The sequence below is a fragment of the Amia ocellicauda genome, chromosome 15, assembly GCF_036373705.1.
Source record: "Amia ocellicauda isolate fAmiCal2 chromosome 15, fAmiCal2.hap1, whole genome shotgun sequence".
In the NCBI taxonomy this organism is placed as follows: domain Eukaryota; kingdom Metazoa; phylum Chordata; class Actinopteri; order Amiiformes; family Amiidae; genus Amia; species Amia ocellicauda.
This window is the reverse complement of record NC_089864.1, coordinates 99194-123795: the sequence shown is the minus strand read 5'-3', so window position 1 is coordinate 123795 and position 24602 is coordinate 99194. Positions and strand designations below refer to the sequence as shown.

The 24602-nt window shown below is 49.4% G+C and overlaps 2 protein-coding genes across 3 annotated transcripts in view; both read left to right on the top strand.

Moving 5' to 3' along the window:
* Positions 1 to 869: 869 nt before the first annotated feature.
* LOC136772055 (zinc finger and BTB domain-containing protein 22) lies at positions 870 to 7191 on the top strand. The gene is made up of 4 exons (XM_066724749.1): positions 870 to 1157; positions 2639 to 2841; positions 3087 to 4152; positions 5348 to 7191. The coding sequence occupies exons 2-4, from the start codon at positions 2644 to 2646 to the stop codon at positions 6796 to 6798; spliced, it is 2715 nt and encodes a 904-aa protein (XP_066580846.1). The 5' UTR covers positions 870 to 1157; positions 2639 to 2643; the 3' UTR covers positions 6799 to 7191.
* Positions 7192 to 15899: 8708 nt separating this feature from the next.
* The window catches only part of syngap1b (synaptic Ras GTPase activating protein 1b), a 33207-nt gene continuing 24504 nt past the window's right edge, over positions 15900 to 24602 (top strand). The window contains exons 1-2 of one of the 2 annotated variants that reach the window (XM_066723878.1): positions 15900 to 15998; positions 16407 to 16512. In XM_066723878.1, the coding sequence (XP_066579975.1) occupies positions 15981 to 15998; positions 16407 to 16512 (124 nt within the window). In that variant the 5' untranslated portion in view covers positions 15900 to 15980. Of the gene's footprint in view, positions 15999 to 16406; positions 16513 to 21120; positions 23529 to 24602 lie in introns of those variants that run through there. The other variant, XM_066723876.1, reaches the window with a different exon arrangement.

The window sequence follows — 24602 nt, the reverse complement described above, 5'->3', positions numbered from 1 at the left end:
CTCCCCTACATAATGAGACGCACACTTCATTCTGACACACACACTACATACTGAGACACACACTTCATTCTGAGACACACACTACATAATGAGACACACACGCTACATACTGCGACACACACTACATAATGAGACACACAAGCTACATACTGAGACACACACTACATCTTGGTCATTTGAAAAGATCAAGTCAATACATGCTCTCTCTCTGGTTGGTTCCCTGACAAATTGAGTTAGAAAGCAGTCATTTACCATCTCAACCATTTCTATTTCTGCTTCTGTAGTCCCCACCTGGGCTTTCCCAGTCTATGTTTGGCAAATTGAAATCCCCCATTATAACAGCCACATCCTTGCTACATGCAGTCCTGATTACACTGTACAATGCAGCATCTTTCTGAATATCTGAGTTGGGTGGTCTGTAACACACTCCTACCACTGATCCTCCAGATCTCTTGTTCAAAAGTTTCACCCACAAAGATTCTGTTTCGTTATTAGGATCTAATTTAAATTCTTCTGCCTCAATGTCATTTTTGACATATAATGCTACCCCACCCCCTCTCTCCTAAACTGTGTGTATCCTTTCAACTTGTATTCATCCCCATCATTTTCTGTAAGCCATGTTTCTGTCACTCCTACAACATCATAGTCACACGCCAGCACTGTGGCTTCTAGGTCTAACATCTTGTTCCTTATACTCCTGGCATTGAGGAACAAACACTTCAGGACTTTCCCAATAGCCTTGTTTTTCTTTCCTTAGTGGCGCCAGTATTAGAGCTCCCTGCCCAACTGGTCCCCAGTTTATTTCTGTGTCAGCGCCACTTGCTGACCCTCGGGAAGTGCTTCCGGTAAACAAACCACCCGATTGGCTGGTTGGCGTCTCTACGGCACACCGAGAGGGACAAACCTCCCTCCGTCTCCCGCTTGAAGCGCTCGACAATGGCGTCGGTGTGAGATGCGTGTGCTCTGAGAGATACGCGGCGCTGCTCAATCTTCCACACTGTGTATTTGTTGACCGCGCTGCTGTGGTTTGTTCATGTTTTCTCCGGCCGGGACGGGCAGCACAGCCTCGGCCGCCCCGCAGTGAGAGGCGACAGCAGTGAGGCGGAGCCGGGCGGCAGGGTCGCGTTTCTGCCCGGAGACCAGCCGCAGCCGCGCAGGTACGTGTGGGACTGACTGTGTGTCCGTGTGGAACTGACTGTTCGTGTGGGACTGACTGTGTGTGCGTGTGGGACTGACTGAGTGTGCGTGTGGGACTGACTGAGTGTGCGTGTGGGACTGACTGTGTGTCCGTGTGGAACTGACTGTTCGTGTGGGACTGACTGTGTGTGCGTGTGGGGCTGTGTGTGCGTGTGGACTGACTGAGTGTGCGTGTGGGACTGACTGAGTGTGCGTGTGGGACTGACTGAGTGTGCGTGTGGGACTGATTGAGTGTGCGTGTGGGACTGACTGTGTGTGCGTGTGGGGCTGTGTGTGCGTGTGGGACTGACTGAGTGTGCGTGTGGGACTGACTGAGTGTGCGTGTGGGACTGACTGAGTGTGCGTGTGGGACTGATTGAGTGTGCGTGTGGGACTGACTGTGTGTGCGTGTGGGGCTGTGTGTGCGTGTGGGACTGACTGAGTGTGCGTGTGGGACTGACTGTGTGTCCGTGTGGAACTGACTGTTCGTGTGGGACTGACTGTGTGTGCGTGTGGGGCTGTGTGTGCGTGTGGGACTGACTGAGTGTGCGTGTGGGGCTGTGTGTGCGTGTGGGACTGACTGAGTGTGCGTGTGGGACTGACTGAGTGTGCGTGTGGGACTGACTGTGTGTGCGTGTGGGGCTGTGTGTGCGTGTGGGACTGACTGAGTGTGCGTGTGGGACTGACTGAGTGTGCGTGTGGGACTGACTGAGTGTGCGTGTGGGGCTGTGTCCGGTGCTGTTTATGGCAATGGGTTAAACGTGCCGAATCGGATCCCAGTGCAGTGTGTGTCACTGTGTGGTATTTTATTGTCCTGTACAGTATCGCTTCGGTGTGCAGTGTCTGTGTATCCAACTGCACTGTGCCATAGTGTGCTGAGTGCAGTATAGTGCGCTTTATTTTCTTCTATTGCACTGTAGTGTTTTACACTGTATTGGATCGCATGCAGTGTGGTTGTTTATGGCGCTGTGTCCTCTACACAGTAAAACACACCAGTGCACCAGTAACCCCATTATCTGTGCAGTCAGGTGAGCCTCAGCGTCCCGCTGAACTCTGTGTCCCCAGGCTGTTCAAACCCTGGAGTGCCGGGGTTTGGGTTAATCGTCAGTCACAGTTAATGGTTATCACACCACTGCCACCCCTTCCCAAAAAACAATAACTAAATAATGAATTAAGCTGCTTCAAAAGTTAGTTTGTGATTTGTGTTGTGAGTGTTACTGTCCTGCAGTATCCAGTCAGTTGTTTATTAATCTGTCAGCCAATAACTCAATCAATCATTTTTTATTTAGTACAGCGCCCTCACAGGGTAACTACAGAGCGCATTACAGATTGAAAATAAAGAAATAGAACAATAAACCTCTAAACCATTAGGCACAGAGGAGAGGGAACCACAATCTCATACTGGATGGCAGATTGTTATAGGAGAGAATAAACTCTGGGGTTCTCCCCCTCTCTCCCCCAGGTGCCATGTCCGGCTGCAGCGCTGAGGGGGGCGTGTGGGAGGTGCAGGTGAGCTTCCCCTCGGTGCGGGGGGCGGTTCTGGCCGGTCTGAACCGGCAGCGTCTGGAGGGGCAGTTGTGTGACCTGGCCATCGAGGTGCAGGGCCAGGTGTTCCACGCACACCGCTGCGTGCTGGCGGCCTCCTCGCCATACTTCCACGACCAGGTAACACCCCTGTGCACCTGTACTGGGATACAACACCCCTGTGCACCTGTACTGTAAAACAACACCCCTGTACACCTGTACTGTAAAACAACACCCCTGTGACACCCCTGCGCTGCAGTGACACCCCTGTGACCCCCTGCACTGCAGTGACACCCCTGTGACACCCCTGTGCTGTAGTGACACCCCTGTGACACCCCTGTGCTGTAGTGACACCCCTGTGACCCCCTGCGCTGCTCCTCCCCCAGGTGCTGCTGAAGAAGGTGTCCAGCGTGTGTCTGCCCTCAGTGCTGGACCCGGGGGCCGTGGAGAGCGTGCTGTCCAGCGTCTACACCGGCCGGCTGGCCATGCTGGGGGCGGACGTGCTGAGCTACCTGACGGTGGCCAGCGTGCTGCAGCTGTGGCACATCGTGGACAAGTGCACTGAGCTGCTGCGGGGCGCGGGGGGCGCCGGCGCTGGGCTGGTGGGGCCGCGCAGGGGCCGGGGGGGCGGCCCCCACCCTCAGCTGAACCCCGGCTGCATCAGCAGCAGCAGCAGCGGCATCAACATGAACCCGGCCGACTCGCACTCCCACCCCCCCGGCCTCACCGCCGCTGCCTCCTCCTCCCACCGCAGAGCCAGACCCCGCCACGGCTACTCCTTCCTGCCCCCCCTGCCGCCCCCCCCTGGCCCGAACCCTGAGGCCAGCGACCGCGGCTGCCGGAGGAAGCCGGGCTCGGACTCGAGGCAGCAGTCCCCCAGCAGCACCGACTGCCTGTACTCCTCCCTGGAGTGCGGGAGCGAGGGAGAGTGGGAGCGGCGGGGGGGTGGCAGGGAGCGGGAGGGCGGGGAGAGGGAGGGCGGGGAGGCGCCGCGACGGGAGCGAGGGAGCAGCGAGAGCGACAGGGAGAGGGGCGCGGTGGTGAAGAGAGAGAGGGAGAGCGAGGAGATGGAGAGAAGGAGACCCCCGCAGCCGTCCTCCTGGCCCGAGCCCTGGCTCTCCAGCACCGCTCACAGCGCCCCCTGGTGGCCCCCCCGCGCCGCCCCCAGACACCCCCACAGCCGGCGGGGCATCTACGGGTACGGGGGCATTTACAGCTACAGCAGGGGCGCGACCAGACGGGGGGGCAGGTTCAGAGGGAGGCTGAGGGCAGGGTCCCTGTCTCGCCCCAGGACCCCCCTGCCCCCTGCCACTCCTGCCCCCCCGCCCACTCGCCCACAGAGGGAGCGGGATGGAGAGATGCAGCCGGATGGAGGGATGGCAGAGGAGGAGGAGGAGCAGGAAGAAGGGATGGAGGTGAAGGATGAAGAGAGGAGGACCGACAGACACACAGGTAGGCAAAGAGTCTTTATTATTGTAGTAGTTATTAGTTGTTGTAATCTTTACTATTTTAAGTAGTAGTAATCTTTAATAATAGTAGTAGTAGTAGTAGTTCGTCCCTGAAGAAATCCGTGAATTTGCAGCAGAATTCTCGTCCTCGTGCAGAATTCCACAGAATAGGCCACAGTTGGAATGATAGATATTAAAAAAAATAAGTTGTACAAAGATGTGGTGCCATGTACAGCCACTAGATGTCAGTAACGTGACATGAAGTAAGTAGCTGAACAGCTCAACGTTGCCAACACGTTCAGTTCAGACCAGATTGTAACTGAACTGGTTGAAAATGTCTCGGCTAAATGCAGATCTTCACTAGGACGAGGAGAAGTTCATTGCACAATCTGAAACAAGGTCCTGACCACACAAGGACATCGACAACTGATGATCCTGTCACATCGAATCTGCTCACACAGACCTGTAGCGCCGTTCCTCCAGCCCGAATGCATGTTAAACAGCAACCATCCATAAAACAGTGGCTTCCGAAGAGAGAGAGGAGGTAGAGAATGTGCCATGCGTATAGACATGCACACGCGCACACACACGGCTACCTAAGCTTAACATGGATGGTCACGAAGGCGAACCGATTGCGTCCCACTTGCTCAGCCGTTATCAGTGTATTGTTGCAGCTGATGCTCGGTATTTCGGAGTCCAGGCATCACTGCGTCTCTTCTAATGTCGGTGATATTGAAGTCACGCCGGATGTGCAGTCACAGTGTAGCATGGAAATTTTGAGACGTGGAGACAGTATCACTGTTTAAGCACCATCCTTGTCTCAGTTTATGCCTTTTAATTGTTCATTTTATTACATGAAACACGCTTCACTGCCGCTGAATTCCGCAGAAGACATGTTTTTAAATCAGAATATAAGAACAATTTTTGCAGATTTATAGGGGGACAAATTAGTAGTAATCTTTAGTAGTAGTAGTAGTATTTATGATGAAGATGAGATGTGCTGCCTGCCTGTGACTGATGTCTGTCTCTCCCTCTCTGCCTCCCTGTCTGTCCACCTGCTCGTCCCTCTCCCTCTCTGCCTGCCTGTCTGTCCACCTGCTCGTCTCTCTCCCTCTCTGCCTGCCTGTCTGTCCACCTGCTCGTCTCTCTCCGTCTGTCCACCTACTCGTCCCTCTCCCTCTCTGCCTCTCTGTCTCTAGACCAGTACTCCTCCACTGTGTGTGATGGAGAGAGGGAGGAACAGGGGGATGTGACTCTGCCAGAACAAGAAGATGAAGAAGTGGAGGAGGAGGAAGAGGAGCAAGAGAGAGATGAGAGAGAACTTATGGCAGAAGGAGAGGGGGAGGGAGGTGGAGGAAGAGAAGGGGAGGTGGAGGTGGAGGTGGAGATGGGAGGAATAGGTCAGGAGGAGGAGGAAGAGGAGGCGAAGGGTGGAGGACGGGGAGGCCCCGGCAGCGGGTCCAGTCCAGTCTTTCCTCTCCCTGGGCGGGCGCAGTGGCAGCCGAGCCCCTGGCTCCAGCTAGGCGGGAGGCCGGAGGAGGAGGATGGGGAGGAAGAGGAAGAGGAGGAGGACATAGATGAGGGAGAGGTAGAGGAGATGGAAGGAGTGAGGGAGGAGGAGGAGGAGGAGGAGGAGGAGGAGGAAGGCGAGGAGGAGGGGGAGGGGGAGGGGGAGGAGGAGTACGGTGCCGTGGCGGAGGGCTTCGGTTGCTACGGCAGTGGCCTGGCGGGGGGCACATTCGACGAGATCGAGGACGGCACGGGGCAGGTGTCCCAGAAGCCCCTGCTGCCCCCACCACCCGCCCCGGCCCCTGAGCTCCCGCCCCCTGACCCGACCTGGCCTTCGGCCACGCCCCGGCGCCCCCCCCAGCACCGGCGCCAACCGCCGCCCCCCCACCCCACGCCACCGGCCCCACCGCCCCCCGCCGCACCCTCCTGCCCCGGCAAGCTGCATTACTGCCACTGCGGCAAGGCTTACGCGCTGAAGAGCATGCGCGACCGGCACGTCAAGATGCAGCACCTGAACCTGCGGCCCTTCGGGTGCCCCGTCTGCGCCAAGACCTTCAAGATGAAGCACCACCTGACCAAGCACCTGAAGACGCACTCCTCCGCCGCCACCCTCCCCGCCTTCGCCCCCGCGCTACCCAGCCCCGCCCCGTGGCCACCGCACCCCCCCCCACCCGAGCTGCACTGGCTGTACCGGGAGGGGCTGCTGCGGGGCCGGGAGGCAGAGCTGGAGGAGCGGGAGGGCGAGGGCTACTTCGTGGGCGCGCTGGGGTACCAAGAGGCGGAGGGGTACTTCGAGGACAGTGGGGAGGCTGCGGGGCTGGGGCAAATATACGGCCAGGAGGGCGGCAGCGACGGTGCCCATCACAGCGACGCCTTTCACGTCCTCAGGACAAGCCCCGCCCCCTCGGACATGGGGCGGTGCCTGGGGGAGAAGTCGGGGCTGCATGCTGGGGGCGGGGTCAAAGTGGAAGAGCTGGACTTCGATGCGGAGGCGGGGTCTGTGTCCGGGGGCGGGGCCGGGCTGCGCTCCTACTCTGGGGCGCGGCCAGGGCGGGGAGGGGGCGGCGGGGGTTTGGTGTACGGGCTGAAGGAGGAGGAGGAGGAGGAGGAGGAGAGTGGACAGAGAGGGGTCTACAACTGAGAGGAGGGGTTTGAAATAGGGTCCAAACAGTGTGTGTATGTGTGAGTGCAGTGTGAGTGTGTGTGTGTGACTGTGAGTGCAGTGTGTATGTGTGTGTTATGTGCATTGTGAGTATTGGTGTACTACAGTGCGTGTGTGTGATGTATATACACAAGTGCACACAGTGCAGTGCAGGCCATGTATATGCGCTGCTGACAGCCTTTAGTGTGTTCTGTGCACTGTGTGTAGTGTACACTGCACTGCTCATACAGTGTGCTGTGTGTAGTGTATAGTGCACTCTGCCGTGTATCAAATGTGTACAGTGAGTATACAGTATAGTTGGTGTACAGTGTGTATTTGGGGACCCTGTACCTGTGGTGAACAGAATTAATAAACTGCTGTTTGTACACCTGCTATCTGATTGCTCCTCTGTTCACTCACACACTGACGCCTCTGAACCTGCTCTCGGGTGAACAGTCGGAGGTAAGTGTTGTGTATGAAGGCTGCAGTGTCCCTTAGTGCCGCTAGATGCCGCTGTGCTCTGCATGACAGCCGCTTGCAGGGACGCCTCTTCTCCGCCAGGTGGCATCATTCTTACCAGAATGGGCTCATATTGGGGAAACTGCGGCTCCGGTGTCCGCCATATTGGCTCCACTCATTATTAGGTTTGCAGCAACACAGAGGCTGCAGTAGCGGCCAAAATTGACAATGTAATGTTTTCCGTTTGTCTGGGAGAATGACAGAAAACGAATGACGGAGGAGGATTGATTATAATTGCAGTAGATACGTATATATGGATTCTATTATTATTCTATTTTTACTTTAAACGTTCTGATGGTACTCGGGCCTGGTTCATAAGAAGGGAATGAGAGAGAGAGAGAGGTCATTCTTATATTGGTTAGAAAAACATGGGAAGGAATCCTCTCTCTCTCTCTTGCTCTTTACTGGAAGAAGCAGAATGAGGAGAGAGAAGAGGGATGGATATCTAGTACTCCATGACTTCCTATATTACCCTCACTCTGAATTTCACACATACACTGTGACAACACACTGACACACTCAAATAAAATCACATACACAGACGAGCTCAAATTAAATCACACAAACAGACACACTCAAATACAAATGCCCGAATACACACTGACACCACAAACTGACCAATTATAACACTGTCACATCTCACACTGTACAATGTCACAGGTCTCACACCCAGCTGGCTCACTCCCTCCTCTGCCTGGGGATCCTGAGAGAGCAGCTCCGAAGAGCAGCCCACCGCGTCTCTCCTCTCAGGACCCTGTCGAGATGCCACACAGGCAGAGTGTGTCAATGTGCAGCCCTCTCTCTGGAACGTGTGAGTGAGTGCGCTGAGCGAGTGAGCGACTGTGTGTGTGCACGAGAGAGGGAGAGAGTCAGCGTGCTCGACTCACCCACACAAAGGAGCGACAGTGTGTTGTGTGATTCTGTGTGTGAGTGAATGAGTGTATGTGTATGTGAGAGTGTCTGAGTGTGTGAGTCTGTCTGTGAGAGTCTATATGTGTGTGTGTATGAGTCTATATGTGTGTGTGTGTATGAGTCTATGTGTGTGAGAGTCTATGTGTGTGAGTGTGTGAGTCTGTGTGTGAGAGTCTATATGTGTGTGTGTGTATGAGTCTATGTGTGTGAGTGTGTGAGTCTATGTGTGTGAGAGTCTATATGTGTGAGTCTGTGTGTGTGTGAGTCTGTGTGTGAGAGTCTATATGTGTGTGTGTGTATGAGTCTATGTGTGTGAGAGTCTATATGTGTGAGTCTGTGTGTGTATGAGTCTATGTGTGTGAGTCTGTGTGTGAGAGTCTATGTGTGTGTGTGTGAGTGTGTGTATGAGTCTATATGTGTGAGTGTGTGTGTGTATGTGAGTCTATATGTGTGAGTCTATGTGTGAGTGTGTGTGAGAGTGTGTGTGAGAGAGAGTCTATATGTGTGTGTGTGTGTGTGTGTGTGTGTGTGTGTATGTGTCAGTCAATGTGTGTGAATGCGCCCCAGGATTACCCGTGTGCAATGTATTTTCTCTCTCTCTGCAGGGAGCAGTCATAAAGCCTCTTATAGAAACTATACATTGATACACAGACACACACACACACACTCCCCCCTCCCTCCTTCCCAGCTCTCTCTCTCTCGCGTGTGTGAATTCTACACACCTCAGTAACGACGACCATCTCCCTCTCTGTCTTTCTCTCCCTCCATCCCTCCGTCCGGGAGCAGCAGTCTCTCTCTCTCTCTCTCTCTCTCTCTCTCTCTCTCTCTCTCGCGCGCGCGCGGGGGCACGGCTGCGGTGCGGGGCGCGCGACTGCGGGACTGGGCTCTGCTCGTGCACGGCTCGCGCTCCCCCCTCTCCCCCCCTCCCTCCTCTCCTCCTCCTCCTCCTCTCCTCTCTCCTCTCTTCCTTCATCCCTCCTTCCTCCTCTTCCTCTCCGCTGTGAGCTTTCGGGCAGCCCCCCTATCCCCGCCCGCCCTCAGTGCAATGTCTACCATGAATCGGACGGTTTGATTATTTTGCGCGGTCTGATGGGGGGTGAATGACGGCTCGCTGGCGCTAGTGCTCTCCGTCCCCGCACAGGATCCGTTATTTATTTATTTGCTGATTTATCCCGAGTTGTTCTCATCACTGCTGGCGTCCGCACTGCCGTTACCCCGTGGCCGGCGGCGGTTGTCGGTGTCCGGTAATATTGGCGCGGCGGGGCAGCCGGACCGGGCAGGTCGAACCCGGTGGATGTCCCTGGATCATGTCATATGCGCCTTTCCAAGGTAAGACAAGACATCCGCGCTCTCTCTACCCCCCCCCTCTCTCTCCCTCACCCCGTACCCCTACCCGCTGGAGCCGCATCCCCCCCTGTCTCTCTCTGTCACACTCACTTACACACTCTCACTATCTCTCCTCAGAAGTGTAGCAGTGTCTCTGGGTGTGTGACAGCGTGTATTGCTGTGTGAGTATGTGTGTGAGTGTGTCAATGTGTATCAGTTTGTGTAACTGTATTGTGTGTTGATCTGCATGAGTGTGTCTGTGTCCGTGTGTAGAAGGCTCAGAGTCTCAGTGTGTCTCTGTGTGTGAGTGTGTACTCACACAGTGAGGCTTGTGTGTGGTAGCTGTGTTGCACACTGTACAGTGCAGTGCAATGGATGACTATAGTACTGTACCCGTGCAATGCAGTGCTCCAGCACTCAGTACTGTAAACTACACTAGTACAGTACAGGGCATTAGTGCTGAAGCACACTGTAGTACACCACACTTTACTGTGCTGGGCTCAGTGATGGTGTGCTGTAGAGTTCTCCTCCTATCTCCATGTCTGTGTGTGATACTGGGTATTGAATATTAACCCTGGAGTGTCTGGGCTTGTGCTACTTTGAACAGATAGTAGAAGATACTGTGACATTGGTGTTGGGGACTGCTCCACATTGTGCTTGGTCTTGTCTAGCAGTGGAATTATAACATATACATGTCTTTTTCATATTTCAATCAGTAGGTCAGTGGGTCAGTCAATGTGTCAGTCAGTCAGTCAGTCAGTGTATCAGTCAGTCAGTGTATCAGTCAATCAGTGTGTCAGTCAGTCAGTCAGTCAGTGTGTCAGGGTTACTGTGGGATAGTGCGTGCAGGCCATGTAACCCCACTCTCACTCTCACTCTTCACTCCTGAGGAGAGGTTGGAGTAACACATCAAACAGCAATTATAGTTCTCTGTACGCCTCAGTCCACGCAGTGCTGGCTCCAGTCTGGACCCTACAGTCTCTCTCACCCTCGCTGTTTCCTCTTTCTCTCTCTACACTCTCCTCCTCTCCCCCACACATGCTTTTTCTTCCCCTTTCCTGGTCTCTCCACCCCCCTCTCCCTCTCTCTCTCTGTTTGTTCTTGCTGTTTCAGTGACAGAGGTGTAAACAGGTCTGAGATTACTGCCCTGATCCTCCCAGCATCTGTCCCCCTGACTCACAGAGAGGGACTCAGAGAGAGAGAGAGAGAGAGGGGGAGGGGGAAAGAGGAGGAGGGGAGGGGGACCGAGAAGAGAGAGGGAGGGGAGGAAGCTGTCAGGCCTGTGCTCTAGGTATGACCCATGCTGTGGGCCCTGCAGGGCCAGGCTGGGCTCAGGGCAGGTCTGATGTGTCTACTAGGCTGTGGTCTGGAGCAGCACAGAATAACCTTTGTAGTGTGCTGTGGTAACCTGATTGGCCTGTTCCAGATCCTCCCAGAGGTACTCTATGTGAGGGAGTGAGTGTCAGGGACTAGGGCCAGGGCTGGAGACACTGCTGTACTGGACTGTATTATTATGATTTATTTCTTATCCAGGGCTCTTATCTCTCCCTATCTCCCTCTTTCCCTGTCTCTCTCCCTCTCCCTCTCTCTAATTTCTCAGGTCAGTCATGCTGGGACTGTGTTGTATTCTCTAGGTGACAGTGAGTGCCTCGTTAGTGTATTAATTAGACTAATTAGGATTAGTTTGGTTGGGTCTATTGTAACTGGGTCTGAAATTGGGCTCCTCCAGTGAGTGTCAGTACTGCAGGTGTGTGGGTTCAGAACAGCGGCTCCAATAGTCATGAAAGACTACATATCCCATGAGTCCCTGCTTTCAGGGCTTTGCACTGACTTAGTGTAGCTGAAAACTCCCAGTGCACTCTGGGAGCTGGAGGTCTTAATATACTCAGCTGATGCTTGTGAAACGTTTCTCCATGTCATCGCCTCTGTCTCTCTGTCCCTCACTCTCTCTGTCTCGCTGTCTGTCAGTGTCTCTCTGTCTCTCTCTCCCTCTATCAGTGTCTCTCTCTCCCTCTGTCAGTGTCTCTCTGTCTCTCTCTTCCTCTATCAGTGTCTCTCTCTCCCTGTAAGTCTCTCTGTCTCTCTCTCCCTCTATCAGTGTCTCTCTCTCCCTCTGTGAGTGTCTTTCTGTCGCTCTGTCTCTCTGTCTCTGTTTCGCACTCACTCTCCACATTCCTGTTTGATTCACTGACCGACTGACAACACTGAATGACTGACTGATTGATTTGGCAGTGTGTGTGTGTGTATCAGTGTATGTATGTGGATCAGTTTGTATGACAGTGTGTGTGTGTATTAGTGTGTGTATCAGTCCGAGTGTATCAGTGTGTATTAGTGTAATAGTGTGTGTTTCAGTGTATATGTATCAGTGTGCTTGTGTATTAGTCTGTGTGTTTGTATCAGTGAGCATTAGTGTGTGTATCTGTGTGTGTGTGTATTTGTGTCAGTATGAGTGTGTGTGTGTATTTCTATCACTGTGTATTAGTGTGTGTGTATTTGTATCAGTGTGTATCCGTGTGTGTGTGTGTGTGTGTATTTGTATCAGTGTGTTTCTGAGTATGTGTGTCTGTGTGAGTGTGTGTGTATGTGTCGGTGTGTATCAGTGTTCATGTGTGTATTTGTATCAGTGTGTGTGTGTATTTGTATCAATGTGTATCAGTGTGTTTGTGTGTGAGTATGATTTGTATCTGCGTGTGTGTTTGTATCAGTGCGTTTGTGAGTATGTGCGTCTGTTTGAGTGTGTGTGTATGTGTCGGTGTATATCAGTGTTCGTGTGTGTATTTGTTTCAGTGTGTATCAGTGTGTTTGTATTTGTATCTGTGTGTGTATTTGTATCAGTGTATCTTTGTGTGAGGTTGATTTGTATCTGCGTGTGTATTTGTATCAGTGCGTTTGTGAGTATGTGCGTTTGTGTGAGTGTGTGTGTATGTGTCGGTGTGTATCAGTGTTCGTGTGTGTATTTGTATAAATGTGTATCAGTATGTGTGTGTATTTATATCAGTATGTATCAGTGTGTTTGTATTTGTATCAGTGTGTGTATTTGTATCAATGTGTGCATATTTGTATCAGTGTGTGTGCATTTGTATCAGTGTGTAACAGTGTGTTTATTTGTATCAGTGTGTGTGTATGTATTTGTATCAGTATGTGTGTGAATTTGTATCAATGTGTGCATATTTGTATCAGTGTGTATCAGTGCTGACACAGTTCTCTGTCTATCTCTGTATCCAGGACACCTGCCTATTATAACTCTGTCTCTGTGGACACAGACCTGCTCCCATTAACACAACACGGTCTGTACTGTATAGCACACTATACTGTATAATACACATTGTACAGTAACACACACTGTACTGTATAATACACACTGTACTGTATAAGATACTGTACTGTATAACACACTCTGTACTGTATAACACACACTGTACTGTACAACACACTCTGTTCTGTATAACACACAATACTGTATAACACACACTGTACTGTACTGTATAACACGATGTACTGTGACACACACCGTACTGTATAACACAGTGTACTGTATAACATGCACAGTACTGTAACAAACACTGTACTGTAACACACTGTACTGTAACACACACTGTACTATATAACATATTGTACTGTATAACACACACTGTACTGTATAACACACACAGTACTATACTGTACAACACACACTGTACTGTAACACACACTGTACTGTATAACACTGTACTGTATAACACACTGTACTGTAACACACAGTACTGTATAACACACTGTACTGTATAACCTACTGTACTGTAACACACCATACTGTATAACACACTACTGTAATACACACACTGTACTGTATAACACACAGTACTGTAATACACACACTGTACTGTACCGGCTTGACTTGACTGATGCTGAATTAATTATTAAGGTGTGAAGTGGAAGTTTGTTTTAAAAGTGATGAATTGCATTAGAAAGAGAAATAGAATGGAGTTAATTTACAGACTGAATGACTGACTGATACACTGACTGACTGACTGACTGACACACTGACTGACTGATACACTGACTGACTGACTGACACACTGACTGACTGACTGATACACTGAATAACACACTGACTGACTGACTGACTGACTGACACACTGACTGACTGACTGATACACTGACTGACACACTGACTAACTGACTGACTGACTGATACACTGACTGACACACTGACTGACTGACACACTGACTAACTGACTGACTGACTGATACACTGAATAACACACTGACTGACTGACTGACTGACTGATACACTGACTGAGAGATTTCTATGCAGATACACTGACACTTCACTGATACTATTCTGAGAATGAGAGACGGTGAGTGTGTAAGCATGTCAGAGAGAGAGGGACAGAGAAAGACGGAGGGGGGGGCTGAGACTGACAGGCAGTGATGGAGAGACAGATGGAGAGAGAGAGGGGGAGAGAGATGGAGAGAGGCTGTAGTGACAGCCTGACAGCGAGAGAGGGATCGAGAGAGGGAGAGACAGATGGAGAGACATAGAGGGATATAGGAGCAGAAAGAGAGAGAAGGAGAGAGAAGGAAAGAAGAAGGAAGTTTGTTGTAAGACAGATGGAGAGAGAGAGAGGGAGGGAGAGAGAATGGGAGGGAGGGAGAGCGAGAGAGGCAGAGGGAGCGAGATGGTGTAAGCCACCACTGCACGTGTGTTCCGGTTGCTATGGGAACAGGATGTGGGTTCTTTCTCCAGAAAATCATCTCTCTTCTCCCCACATCCCTCCATCTCTCTCACTCACTCACTCGCTTTACCTCCACCCTTTCATCCCTTCCACACACCCCGTGCCTGTTAATATTCCTCTGTCCCTTCATTTCTCTCACTCATTCTGTCAATCACTATATTTTTCTGTGCAACATCTCTGCCACCCTGATTCCCTGTCTTCACCTCTCTCCCTCTTTTCTCCCCTGTCCTTTCTGTCAGCCCTCAGTCTCTCTTTGTCTACTTCTCTCTACCTCCCGTGTCTCTCTCCCTCTCTCTCTCCCTCTCTCTCTCTCTTTCTCTCTGACTGTCTTTAACACAGTGTGTGCTATTCTTTTACCCGTTGTCATGGAGACGAGCTGGGGGCGTGAGAGAGAGAGAGAGAGAGAGAGTGTGTGGGAGGGAGGCTCGGAAGTGACATCTGTGAGGTTATGAACTGGTTTCCTGGTTGTGGAAGATGGGGGGTGTTGTTTGACTGTCTTCATTACTGGAGACACTCTGACACCCTGTGGACATCGGTGGAACTGCGCACTCATTCACCTCTCCCTCTCTCTCCCTCTCCATTATTACTGACACTTTTATTACTATTATTATCTATTTCTTAGCAGACACCCTTACAGGCATCACAAGAAGCATTTTAAAGCGTTACAAAAATGCACAATTATTACAAAATATTATACATGCACATTGTAGTACAATGAGGTGACAGGAACAGGATACAGTTGAGTCCCAGGTGTGAGCTAAAGGGGGGGGCAGGAGAAATTGCATTAAAACAACACAAGTGCCAATAATACACAAGTACACAAGAGGGACGTAGTTTAATACAATGCTGGGCGGCCTAGGCTGTATCACAGGGACAGTCTGCACAGGGGTGTGTGGTCAGGGGGTCAGGGACTTTGCTGTCGTTCCACCGGTTGGGGGTGAGGAATGAAGAGGAGCGGGGGCGGCAGTGAGTCTTCTGGCCTCAACGCTGCAATGACAGACAGGTCCAGTGATCAGGGACAGTAAATACAGTCATTATACTTTTGGCTTGTGTGTATGTGTGTTATAAACTGTGCGTATAAAACTCCACCCCCCAGGATCTTTGTGCGTTCCCTTTTGCCGGGCCTGATGGTAAATGTCATATTGTAGATGGTGTGTTCAGAGTACAAGCCCCTGACATTCATAGTGAACTGCAACCCCCAGATCTCCACTCTCTGGCTGCAGTGCTGGGGGCTGCTAACCTTAACCCCCTCAACAGCAGTCAGTGTGTCAGTCAGTCAGTGTCTCAGTCAGTCAGTGTATCAGTCAGTCAGTCAGTGTGTCAATTAGTCAATCAGTCAGTCAGCCAGTCATTCAGTGTGTCAATCAGTCTGTCAGTGTGTCAATCAGTCAATCAGTCAGTCACTGTGTCAATCAGTCAATCAGTTAGTGTATCAGTCAGTCAGTCAGTTTGTCAGTCAGTCAGTAAGTGTGTCAATCAGTCAGTCAGTCAGTGTGTCTGGACTTATCCCTCAGGCCTGATGTTCTTCAGTTATCAGTGTATATTAACCATTCTCTCTCTCTCTCTCTCTCTCTCTCTCTCTCTCTCTCAGATGCGAGGTGTGCCGCGCCCCCCCCCAGTGCCTATCGCCCCCCCCCCTCCCACGCTCCGTACGACCGGCCCGGCTGGAACCCCCGTCTCTGTGTGATCTCTGGAAACCAGCTCTATATGTTAGACCAGGAGGAGGTACTACCCCACTACTACACAGCTACTATACTGCTACTACACCACCACTGCCTTTTTACTGCCCCACTACCACACTATAGCGCAGTACTCATCACTATACTACACTACAGTATACTATACTATACTATACTACACATCACTACAGTACAGTACAGTAGTGATGCAGTGCTGTGGTGACTGTTCTGTACTGACCATGTGCTGTACGGATCCTGTGATGTACTGACCCTGTGCTGTGCCAACCCTGTGCTGTGCTGACTCTGTGCTGTGCTGACCCTGTGCTGTGCAGACCCTGTGCTGTGTTGACCCTGTGCTGTACTGACTGTGTACTTTGCTGACCATGTGCTGTGTGGTCCCTGTGCTATACTGTGCTGTGCTGTATTGACCTTATGCTGTACTGGCCGTGTGCAGGTCCACCCCCTGTTGATGAGAGAGAGGCGCTCGGAGTCCCATAGGAACAAGCTGCTGCGCCGCACTGTCAGTGTGCCAGTAGAGGGACGTCACCACCCTGAGATAGGTAAGAGTGTCAGTGTGTTGTTGTGTCATTGTGTCAGTGTGTCAGTAGAGGTACGACACCACCCTGAGGTAGGTAAGAGTGTCAGTGTGTCAGTGTGTCAGTAGAGGTACGACACCACCCTGAGGTAGGTAAGAGTGTCAGTGTGCCAGTGTGTCAGTGTGTCAGTAGAGGGATGGCACCACCCTGAGAAAGGTTAGAGTGTCAGTGTGCCAGTGTATCAGTGTGCCAGTGTGCCTAGAGGGACGACACCACCCTGAGATAGGTAATAGTGTCAATGTGTCAGTGTGTCAGTGGAGGAATGAGGACAACTCAGGGAACTGTGTCACTGAGACATACACAACAGAACACCCTGACACATGGACACACTGAGACACACTGAGTAATTGAGACACACTGCGATTTGGACACATGGACACAGGGACTTTTTCTCTCTTCGTCGCTCTCTTCCTCTTCCTCCATCCATGTTGTTCTCTACATCTCTGTCTCTGACCCGGTTACAGGCTTTCCCTCCCTTTCCCTCTCCCACTTACTGCCTCTCTCCCTCTCCCATTCTCTGACTGACCGATTGACTGGTTGACTGAATGACTGATACCCCAACTGACTGACTGACACACTGACTGACTGACTGACTAACTGACTGACACACTGACTAACTGACACACTGACTGACTGACTAACTGACTGACACACTGACTAACTGATACACCAACTGACTGACTGACACAATGACTGACTGACTGACCAACACACTGACTGACTGACTGACACACTGACTGACTGACACACTGACTGACACACTGACTGACTGACTAACTGACTGACACACTGACTGACTGACTAACTGACTGACACACTGACACACTGGCTAACTGATACACCAGCTGACTGACTGACTGATACACTGACTGACTGACACACTGACTGACTGATACTCTGACTGACTGAGTGACACACTGACTGACACACTGACTGACTGACTGACACACTGGCTAACTAATACACCAGCTGACTGACTGACACACTGACTGACTGACTAACTGACTGACACACTGACTAACTGACACACTGACTGACTGACACACTGACTGACTGACTGACAGACTGACTGATACACTGACTGATATACAGACTGACTGACTGATACACTGACTGACTGACATACTGACTGATATACTGACTGACTGACTGACTGACTGATACACTGACTGACTGACTGACTGACTGACTGATACACTGACTGACTGATACACTGACTGACTGACACACTGACTGACACACTGACTGACTGACACACTGACTGACACACTGACTGACTGACACACTGACTGACTGACTGACTGACTGACTGACACACTGACTGACTGGCTGCCTGACTGACACACTGACTGACTGATACACTGACTGACACACTGACTGACTGACACACTGACTAACTGACTGACTGACTGATACACTGAATAACACACTGACTGACTGACTGACTGATACACTGACTGATACACTGACTGACTGACACACTGACTGACTGACACACTGACTGACACACTGACTGACTGACTGACACACTGACTGATACACTGACTGACTGAGTGATACACTGACTGACTGACACACTGACTGACTGATTGACACACTGACTGACTGCCTGACTGACACACTGACTGACTTACTGACACACTGACTGACTGACTGACTGTTGACAGCAGACACAGGGCTGGACTGGAGTATGCGCACGCGTGCAAGAGTGAGTTTGTCTGTAGTTGGCCTCCCTCCCTCTCTCTCTCCTTCCCTCTCTCTCTCTCTCACCCCCCGTCAGTCTCTCTCTCTCATTCTCTCCGTGCTGTGTAATTATCACCATGGTTACCATCAGCACTGCGATTTAGCCCCTACAGAAATGTTCAGTTTGTGAGAGAGAAACACACACAGAGGCAGAGAGACAGAAACAGTCTATTGTGCTCTATCGTTTCCATCTTGTTTTCTCTGTATATATCCCTCTCTCCCTCCTTGCCATTGTCCTGCATCTCCATCTCTCTCCATCCCTCTTCCTCATACTTCCATCTCTCTCCCTCCCTCTTCACCATCCCTCTACTTCCATCTCTCTCTATCCTTCTGATTTCATCCCTCTCTCTCTCTCTCTCTCTCTCTCTCAGTGTGTTAGGGGTTTCAAAGGTCTAAATCGTGGGCTTGTGGTTGCCGTGGGAACAGGAGAGTCTGCTCTCTGCCCCCCCTCACTTCCCTCTCCCATGTCCCCCCCCCCCCGGCTGTGGGGAAATCTGTGATTGGTTGGATCCGAGTAGCATCCTTGGAATGGTCCCAACTGGACTGAACCATCTGAGAGCTGAGATATAGGGGGGTGTATTGTTTCCAGGACAAATTCACTCAAAGCAGAATACAGATAGATTAAATTAGCAAATATTTTAAGGACTGAAAGAAAATCCTACAATTAAAACCTAAATATGAATAATAACACACACACACACATATATAAATAAATTGTATATATATATACAATTAGAAAGTTTACAAATGAGAGGAGGCCATTCAACCCATCATGCTCATTTTGACCCATCGTGCTTTCGACCCATCATTATATATATGACATATGTTGCTGTAATGTTTTTTATGTAACTGGGGTGTACAGTGGCTGTGCAGTTGTGTTGTGTATATTAGTATAACAATACAATAATTAATTATTTCAGTCCAGTCCAGTGTAATACAGTCCAATTCAGTGTAATACAGTCCAGTTCAGTGCAATACAGTCCAGTGTAATATAGTCCAGTGTAATACAGTCCAGTCCAGTGTAACACAGTCCAGTGTAATACAGTTCAGTTCATTGTAATACAGTCCAGTGTAATACAGTCCAGTCCAGTGTAACACAGTCCAGTGTAATCCAGTCCAGTTCAGTGTAATACAGTCCAGTTCATTATAATACAGTCCAGTGTAATACAGTCCAGTCCAGTATAATACAGTCCAGTGTAATACAGTCCAGTGCAGTGTAATACAGTCCAGTGTAATACAGTCCAGTCCAGTGTGATACAGTCCAGTCCAGTGTAATACAGTCCAGTCCAGTGTAATACAGTCCAGTGTAATACAGTCCATTCCAGTGTGATACAGTCCAGTGTAATAAAGTCCAGTGCAGTGTAATATAGTCCAGTCCAGTGTAATATAGTCCAGTCCAGTGTAATACAGTCCAGTGTAATACAGTCCATTCCAGTGTGATACAGTCCAGTCCAGTGTAATAGTCCAATGTAGTGTAATACAGTCCAGTCCAGTGCAATGCAGTCCAGTGTAATACAGTCCAGTGTGATGCAGTCCAGTCCAGTGTAATACAGTCCAGTCCAGTGTAATATAGTCCAGTGTCATACAGTCCAGTCCAGTGTAATACAGTCCAGTCCAGTGTGATACAGTCCAGTGTAATATAGTAAAGTCCAGTGTAATACAGTCCAGTCCAGTGCAATGCAGTCCAGTGTAATATAGTCCAGCACAGTCCATTTTACAGTCCAGTACACTTTATAGTTCAGTAAAGTACAGCACAGTCCAGTACTCTCCTCTCTCAATTCACACACCTTCTCCCTCCCTCTCTCCCTCTCCTTCTCTCACCCTTTATCCCTTCTCCTTCTCTCCCTCCCTCTCCTTCTCCCCCTCCCCCTCTCACCTTCTCTCTTTCTGCCCTCTCATTCTCCCTCCATCCCTCTCTTTCTCTCTGTCTCACGCGATAGAGAGAGAGAGAGAGAGACAGAGAGAGAGAGGGGGAGAGGCAGATGTAGTGACAGACAGACAGAAGCCCTGTATTCTGTATGGTGTGAGGAGAGGAACGTTTTCTATCGCGCCCCCCCCCCTTTCTTTTCTTGTTCGCTCAACTGATTGAATGATAGAAAGAAGGAAATTGAGAGAGAAAGAGAGAGAGGAAGGCAATTGACTGTCCGCGAGAGAGCGAGGTTCACCCGGGGCAATACATCTATATAACTCCCTCCATCACTCCCTCTCCCTCTCTCTCGCTCTACGAACACACGCGTCCTCCCTCCCTCCTTCCCTGCCTGCCCGAGTCTCTCACTCACTCACTCACGGAGAGAGATAGAGAGAGAGAGAGAGAGAGAGAGAGAGAGAGAGAGAGAGGGAGGGAGAGGGACAGACTGCTCAGTGTCGCTGCTCACCTGTTCCGGAGAGAGCCCCGCCACACAGCGGCTCCGGGATATCGATGTACTGTAGCAATATCGATCACTCAATACACACATACAGGAGGGAGACGGTATCGAGCCGGCGAGGAATACCGAATTACAGACAAACAGCACCGAGCGGGAGAGGAGGAGGAAGAAGAAGGAGAAGACATATAAGGAAACATTTTCTGTGTCTCCCTCTGTCCTGTCTATCGGAGAGAAGAGAGAGAGAGGAGGGACTAAAGATTTGGGATTTTATTATTATTATTATTATTATTATTATTATTATTATTACTACTACTACTACTAATAGTAGCAATATTATGCGTTCCTGGAGAGATGCGCAGTGGCGGCGGGAGTAGCGGCGTTGCTCGGTAAGGGAGTTGGTGTCGGTGTCGCTGCCCTAGTCCGGCCGCCCTCCCTTCACTCCGCCCGCCCGCCCGCCCGGAGAGTCCCCGGGGTGCCGCCCGAGAGGAGGGGTCCTGGGCTCTGTGCGCCACTGACCGAACCGGCACCAGGAGGGAGGGAGAGAGAGGGAGAGAGAGAGTGTGTGAGAGAGAGAGTGTGTGTGTGTGAGAGTGCTACTAGTATCGTACAGGCTCTTTCACACACAGCGCCACTACTGAACAGACAGTAACACACACACACACGGATACATATACATAAAGACCAATAACAATTTACTGAACGAATTCGACATTGTTCTAATAATAAGCATATAATTAGATTTGCTAATTTATAATAAACTCTACAGCATAAAATATAACTAAACTATACATCCATCCATACATTCAATAATAAGAATAATAAGAATAATAATCACACACGCAAAACATGAGAGGATTTAGCCGCCGTGGGGATTCAGTAGGTTACCGACGATACGACAGCGGGCTAGCGAGGGTCGCACAAATTTCCGACCGGGTCGGTGCGCCGAGAGCCGGGGAGAGGGAGCCGCGAAAGACGGGGGCGGAGAGCGGGGCAGCGCCGGGTCTGTGCGCCAAGAGAGAGTCGCTGTGCGCCGGGGAGACAGGGCTAGGAGACGCCGCTGGAAGCCGGGGAGAGAGAGCGACGGAGCTGCTGACCTCGGCAATGAGTTTGCGGTTATAACAGAGAGCCCATCTCCAGGTTATTATCGCCATTCCCTTCCTCTTGTTTAGTTTAAATTGTATATTTATAGTGATACACGAATACATACACATACATAGCCTATATATATATATGGTTGTACCAGCAAATGGAATTGTGTAAAGGGTCAATTCACTTAGTCCTGTTTTGTATATAGGAGCTTGTACATATACTAAAACATATATTTAATAATAATAATAATAATAATAATAATAATAATAGACAGGGACTAGCTTTACATATTCCCAATATGTACAAATTAATACAAGTCACTCGATAAAACCGAAATACAACGAAACACAACCAATAGCAATGATCGTCAGATATCTAGTTTCATTGATGGTTCTTGATATTGTTATTTGATGCGGTTTCTAGGGAGTATCTGTGAAGAGACACACATAAAAACACACAGTAGTAATGAAAGCGTCGAATTTAATTTCAGAAAACTGGTTTAAATTAATTGACCTGTCAGTTGCGCTTAGATAGAGTGTCGTCTACCTTGACACACTCGCTGTGTCAAATACGACCAAGCAGCACTTCTTTCGAGCTTAACTGGGTCACCGCACACTCCTTCACTCTCACCCGTCAACTCTGGATAGGCAATCGCTCATTTCGTCTGTCTCGCTATCCCTGAGTCTTTCTTTCCCTTCCTTTTGTCCTTTCATGTTCTGTCCTGTCACTGTCCACCCTTGCTCTCGAAACGATCGAACTCGGTTTTCCAGCACTCGAGTAAAACCCGCTTTCCCCGGTATACGCAGGGTATGAACGATAACACGTTGCCAGGCGGTTAATCGAAATAGACCGCTTACACCACCACCACCCCCCTCCCACCTGCCCGAAAAAATAAAAACACAATCAAAAAGAAAAAACAACAACAGACCCCCTCCCAGGGCCCTGGCGGCTCCCTCAACACGCCGTCGCTGCCCCCCAGGCGTTTAAACAGCTACCGCCGAGATTCCAGCCTGAATGAATTCATAAGAGTTTATATAAAATCTTGACACTACAGCACAGATACACAGACACATAGCCACATACAGACACACATAGTGTCAGACATACAGTCACACAGAGACGAACACAGCCTTACAGATACACACAGACTGACAGTTTCACAGACACACACACACACACACACACACACACACAGATAGTTGCATAGACATTCATTAGGCTTATACAATAACATAACTCTGATAGTTACACAAATTAATACACAACAGTTCACTGTAACACACTGCAATACACAACCACACACATTAATACACCACAGTTCACTGAAACAGTGCAATACACAACCACACACAATAATACAGCAATGCACTCTTACACACAACAATACAGTAACCTACACAGTAACACTGAAGAGTACACTTTCACAAATCATACAGAAACCAGGCACAACAATACCATTTAATAGACAGTAGCACACCGTGATAGATAGACACACACAGTAATATACATACCTCACACCTGCAGCTGTACAAACAGGAGCACTCCACAAAAATACACTGATCTACACTGACACACACCCTGTACAGCACTGCACAGACTAACTGATAATAATAATAATAATAATAATAATAATAATAATAATAATCATCATCATCATCATCATCATCATCATCATCATAATAATAAGAGCTCCAGCCACAGAACACGAGAGGGAAAGGCAGGAAGAGGGAAGAGACACAGCAAGAGAGAAAGAGAGAGGTGCTGTGTGAACACACTGTGTAGGTAGGTGACACTGTCTTCACTGTCCTGCATGACACATTTAACACACTCACTGTGTCATCCCTGTCTGAACATTGTACTATGCTAGTTACTGCTATTCATACTACTACCATAACTACTATTGCTACGGATATTACTACAGCTACGGATATTATTACTGGTACAACAGTTATTGATATTACTACTATTACTACAACTGCTACTACCACAACTACTACTACTGATATTACTACTGCTGTGGATATTATTACAACTACTGATATTACTACGACTTCTGATATTACTATGACTTCTGATATTACTACTGGCACTTCAGTTATTGATATTACTAATACTACTGATATTACTACAGCTACGGATATTACTACTTGTACTACAGTAATAATATATAATCAATATTACTACTACTACTACTACTACTGTTGCTGCTGCTGTTACAGCTACTGTGAATACTGGTGATATAATCACTGGATACTGGTGATATACTTAGTGTGAATACTGGTGATATAATCACTGTGGATACTGGTGATATAATTAGAGTGAATACTGGTGTAATAATCAGTGTGAATACTGGTGTAATAGTGTGAATATTGGTGATATAATCACTGTGATTACTGGTGATATAATTAGTGTGAATACTGGTGATATAATCACTGTGAATACTGGTGATATAATTAATGTGAATACTGGTGTAATAATTAGTGTGAATACTAGTGATCTAATCACTGAATACTGGTGATCTAATTAGTGTGAATACTGGTGATACAATCACGGTGAATACTGGTTTAATAATTAGTGTGAATACTGGTGATATAATTACTGTGGATACTGGTGATATCATCACTGTTGCTATTCATGCTGTTAATGCTACTATTACTATCACTCTCACTGCTACTGCTACTGTTAATACTACTGCTGCTATTCATAGTCTTGCAACTTATTATACTTGTACTGGTACTGCTGCTGTTAAAGTTACTGCTACTGGTGCTTGTACTGGTTGTAGTATTCGGATGGATAGTAACTGTTGCTGCTACTACAGGTATTTCTACTAAAAATGTAAATGGTGCTGCTACTACT

Coding starts and splice junctions, on each gene's coding strand:
- LOC136772055 (XM_066724749.1), top strand. CDS start 2,644: ATGTCCGGCTGCAGCGCTGAGGGGGGCGTGTGGGAGGTGCAGGTGAGC. Junction 2,842..3,086: donor CGCCATACTTCCACGACCAG/GTAACACCCCTG, acceptor CTCCTCCCCCAG/GTGCTGCTGAAGAAGGTGTC. Junction 4,153..5,347: donor GAGGACCGACAGACACACAG/GTAGGCAAAGAG, acceptor CTCTGTCTCTAG/ACCAGTACTCCTCCACTGTG.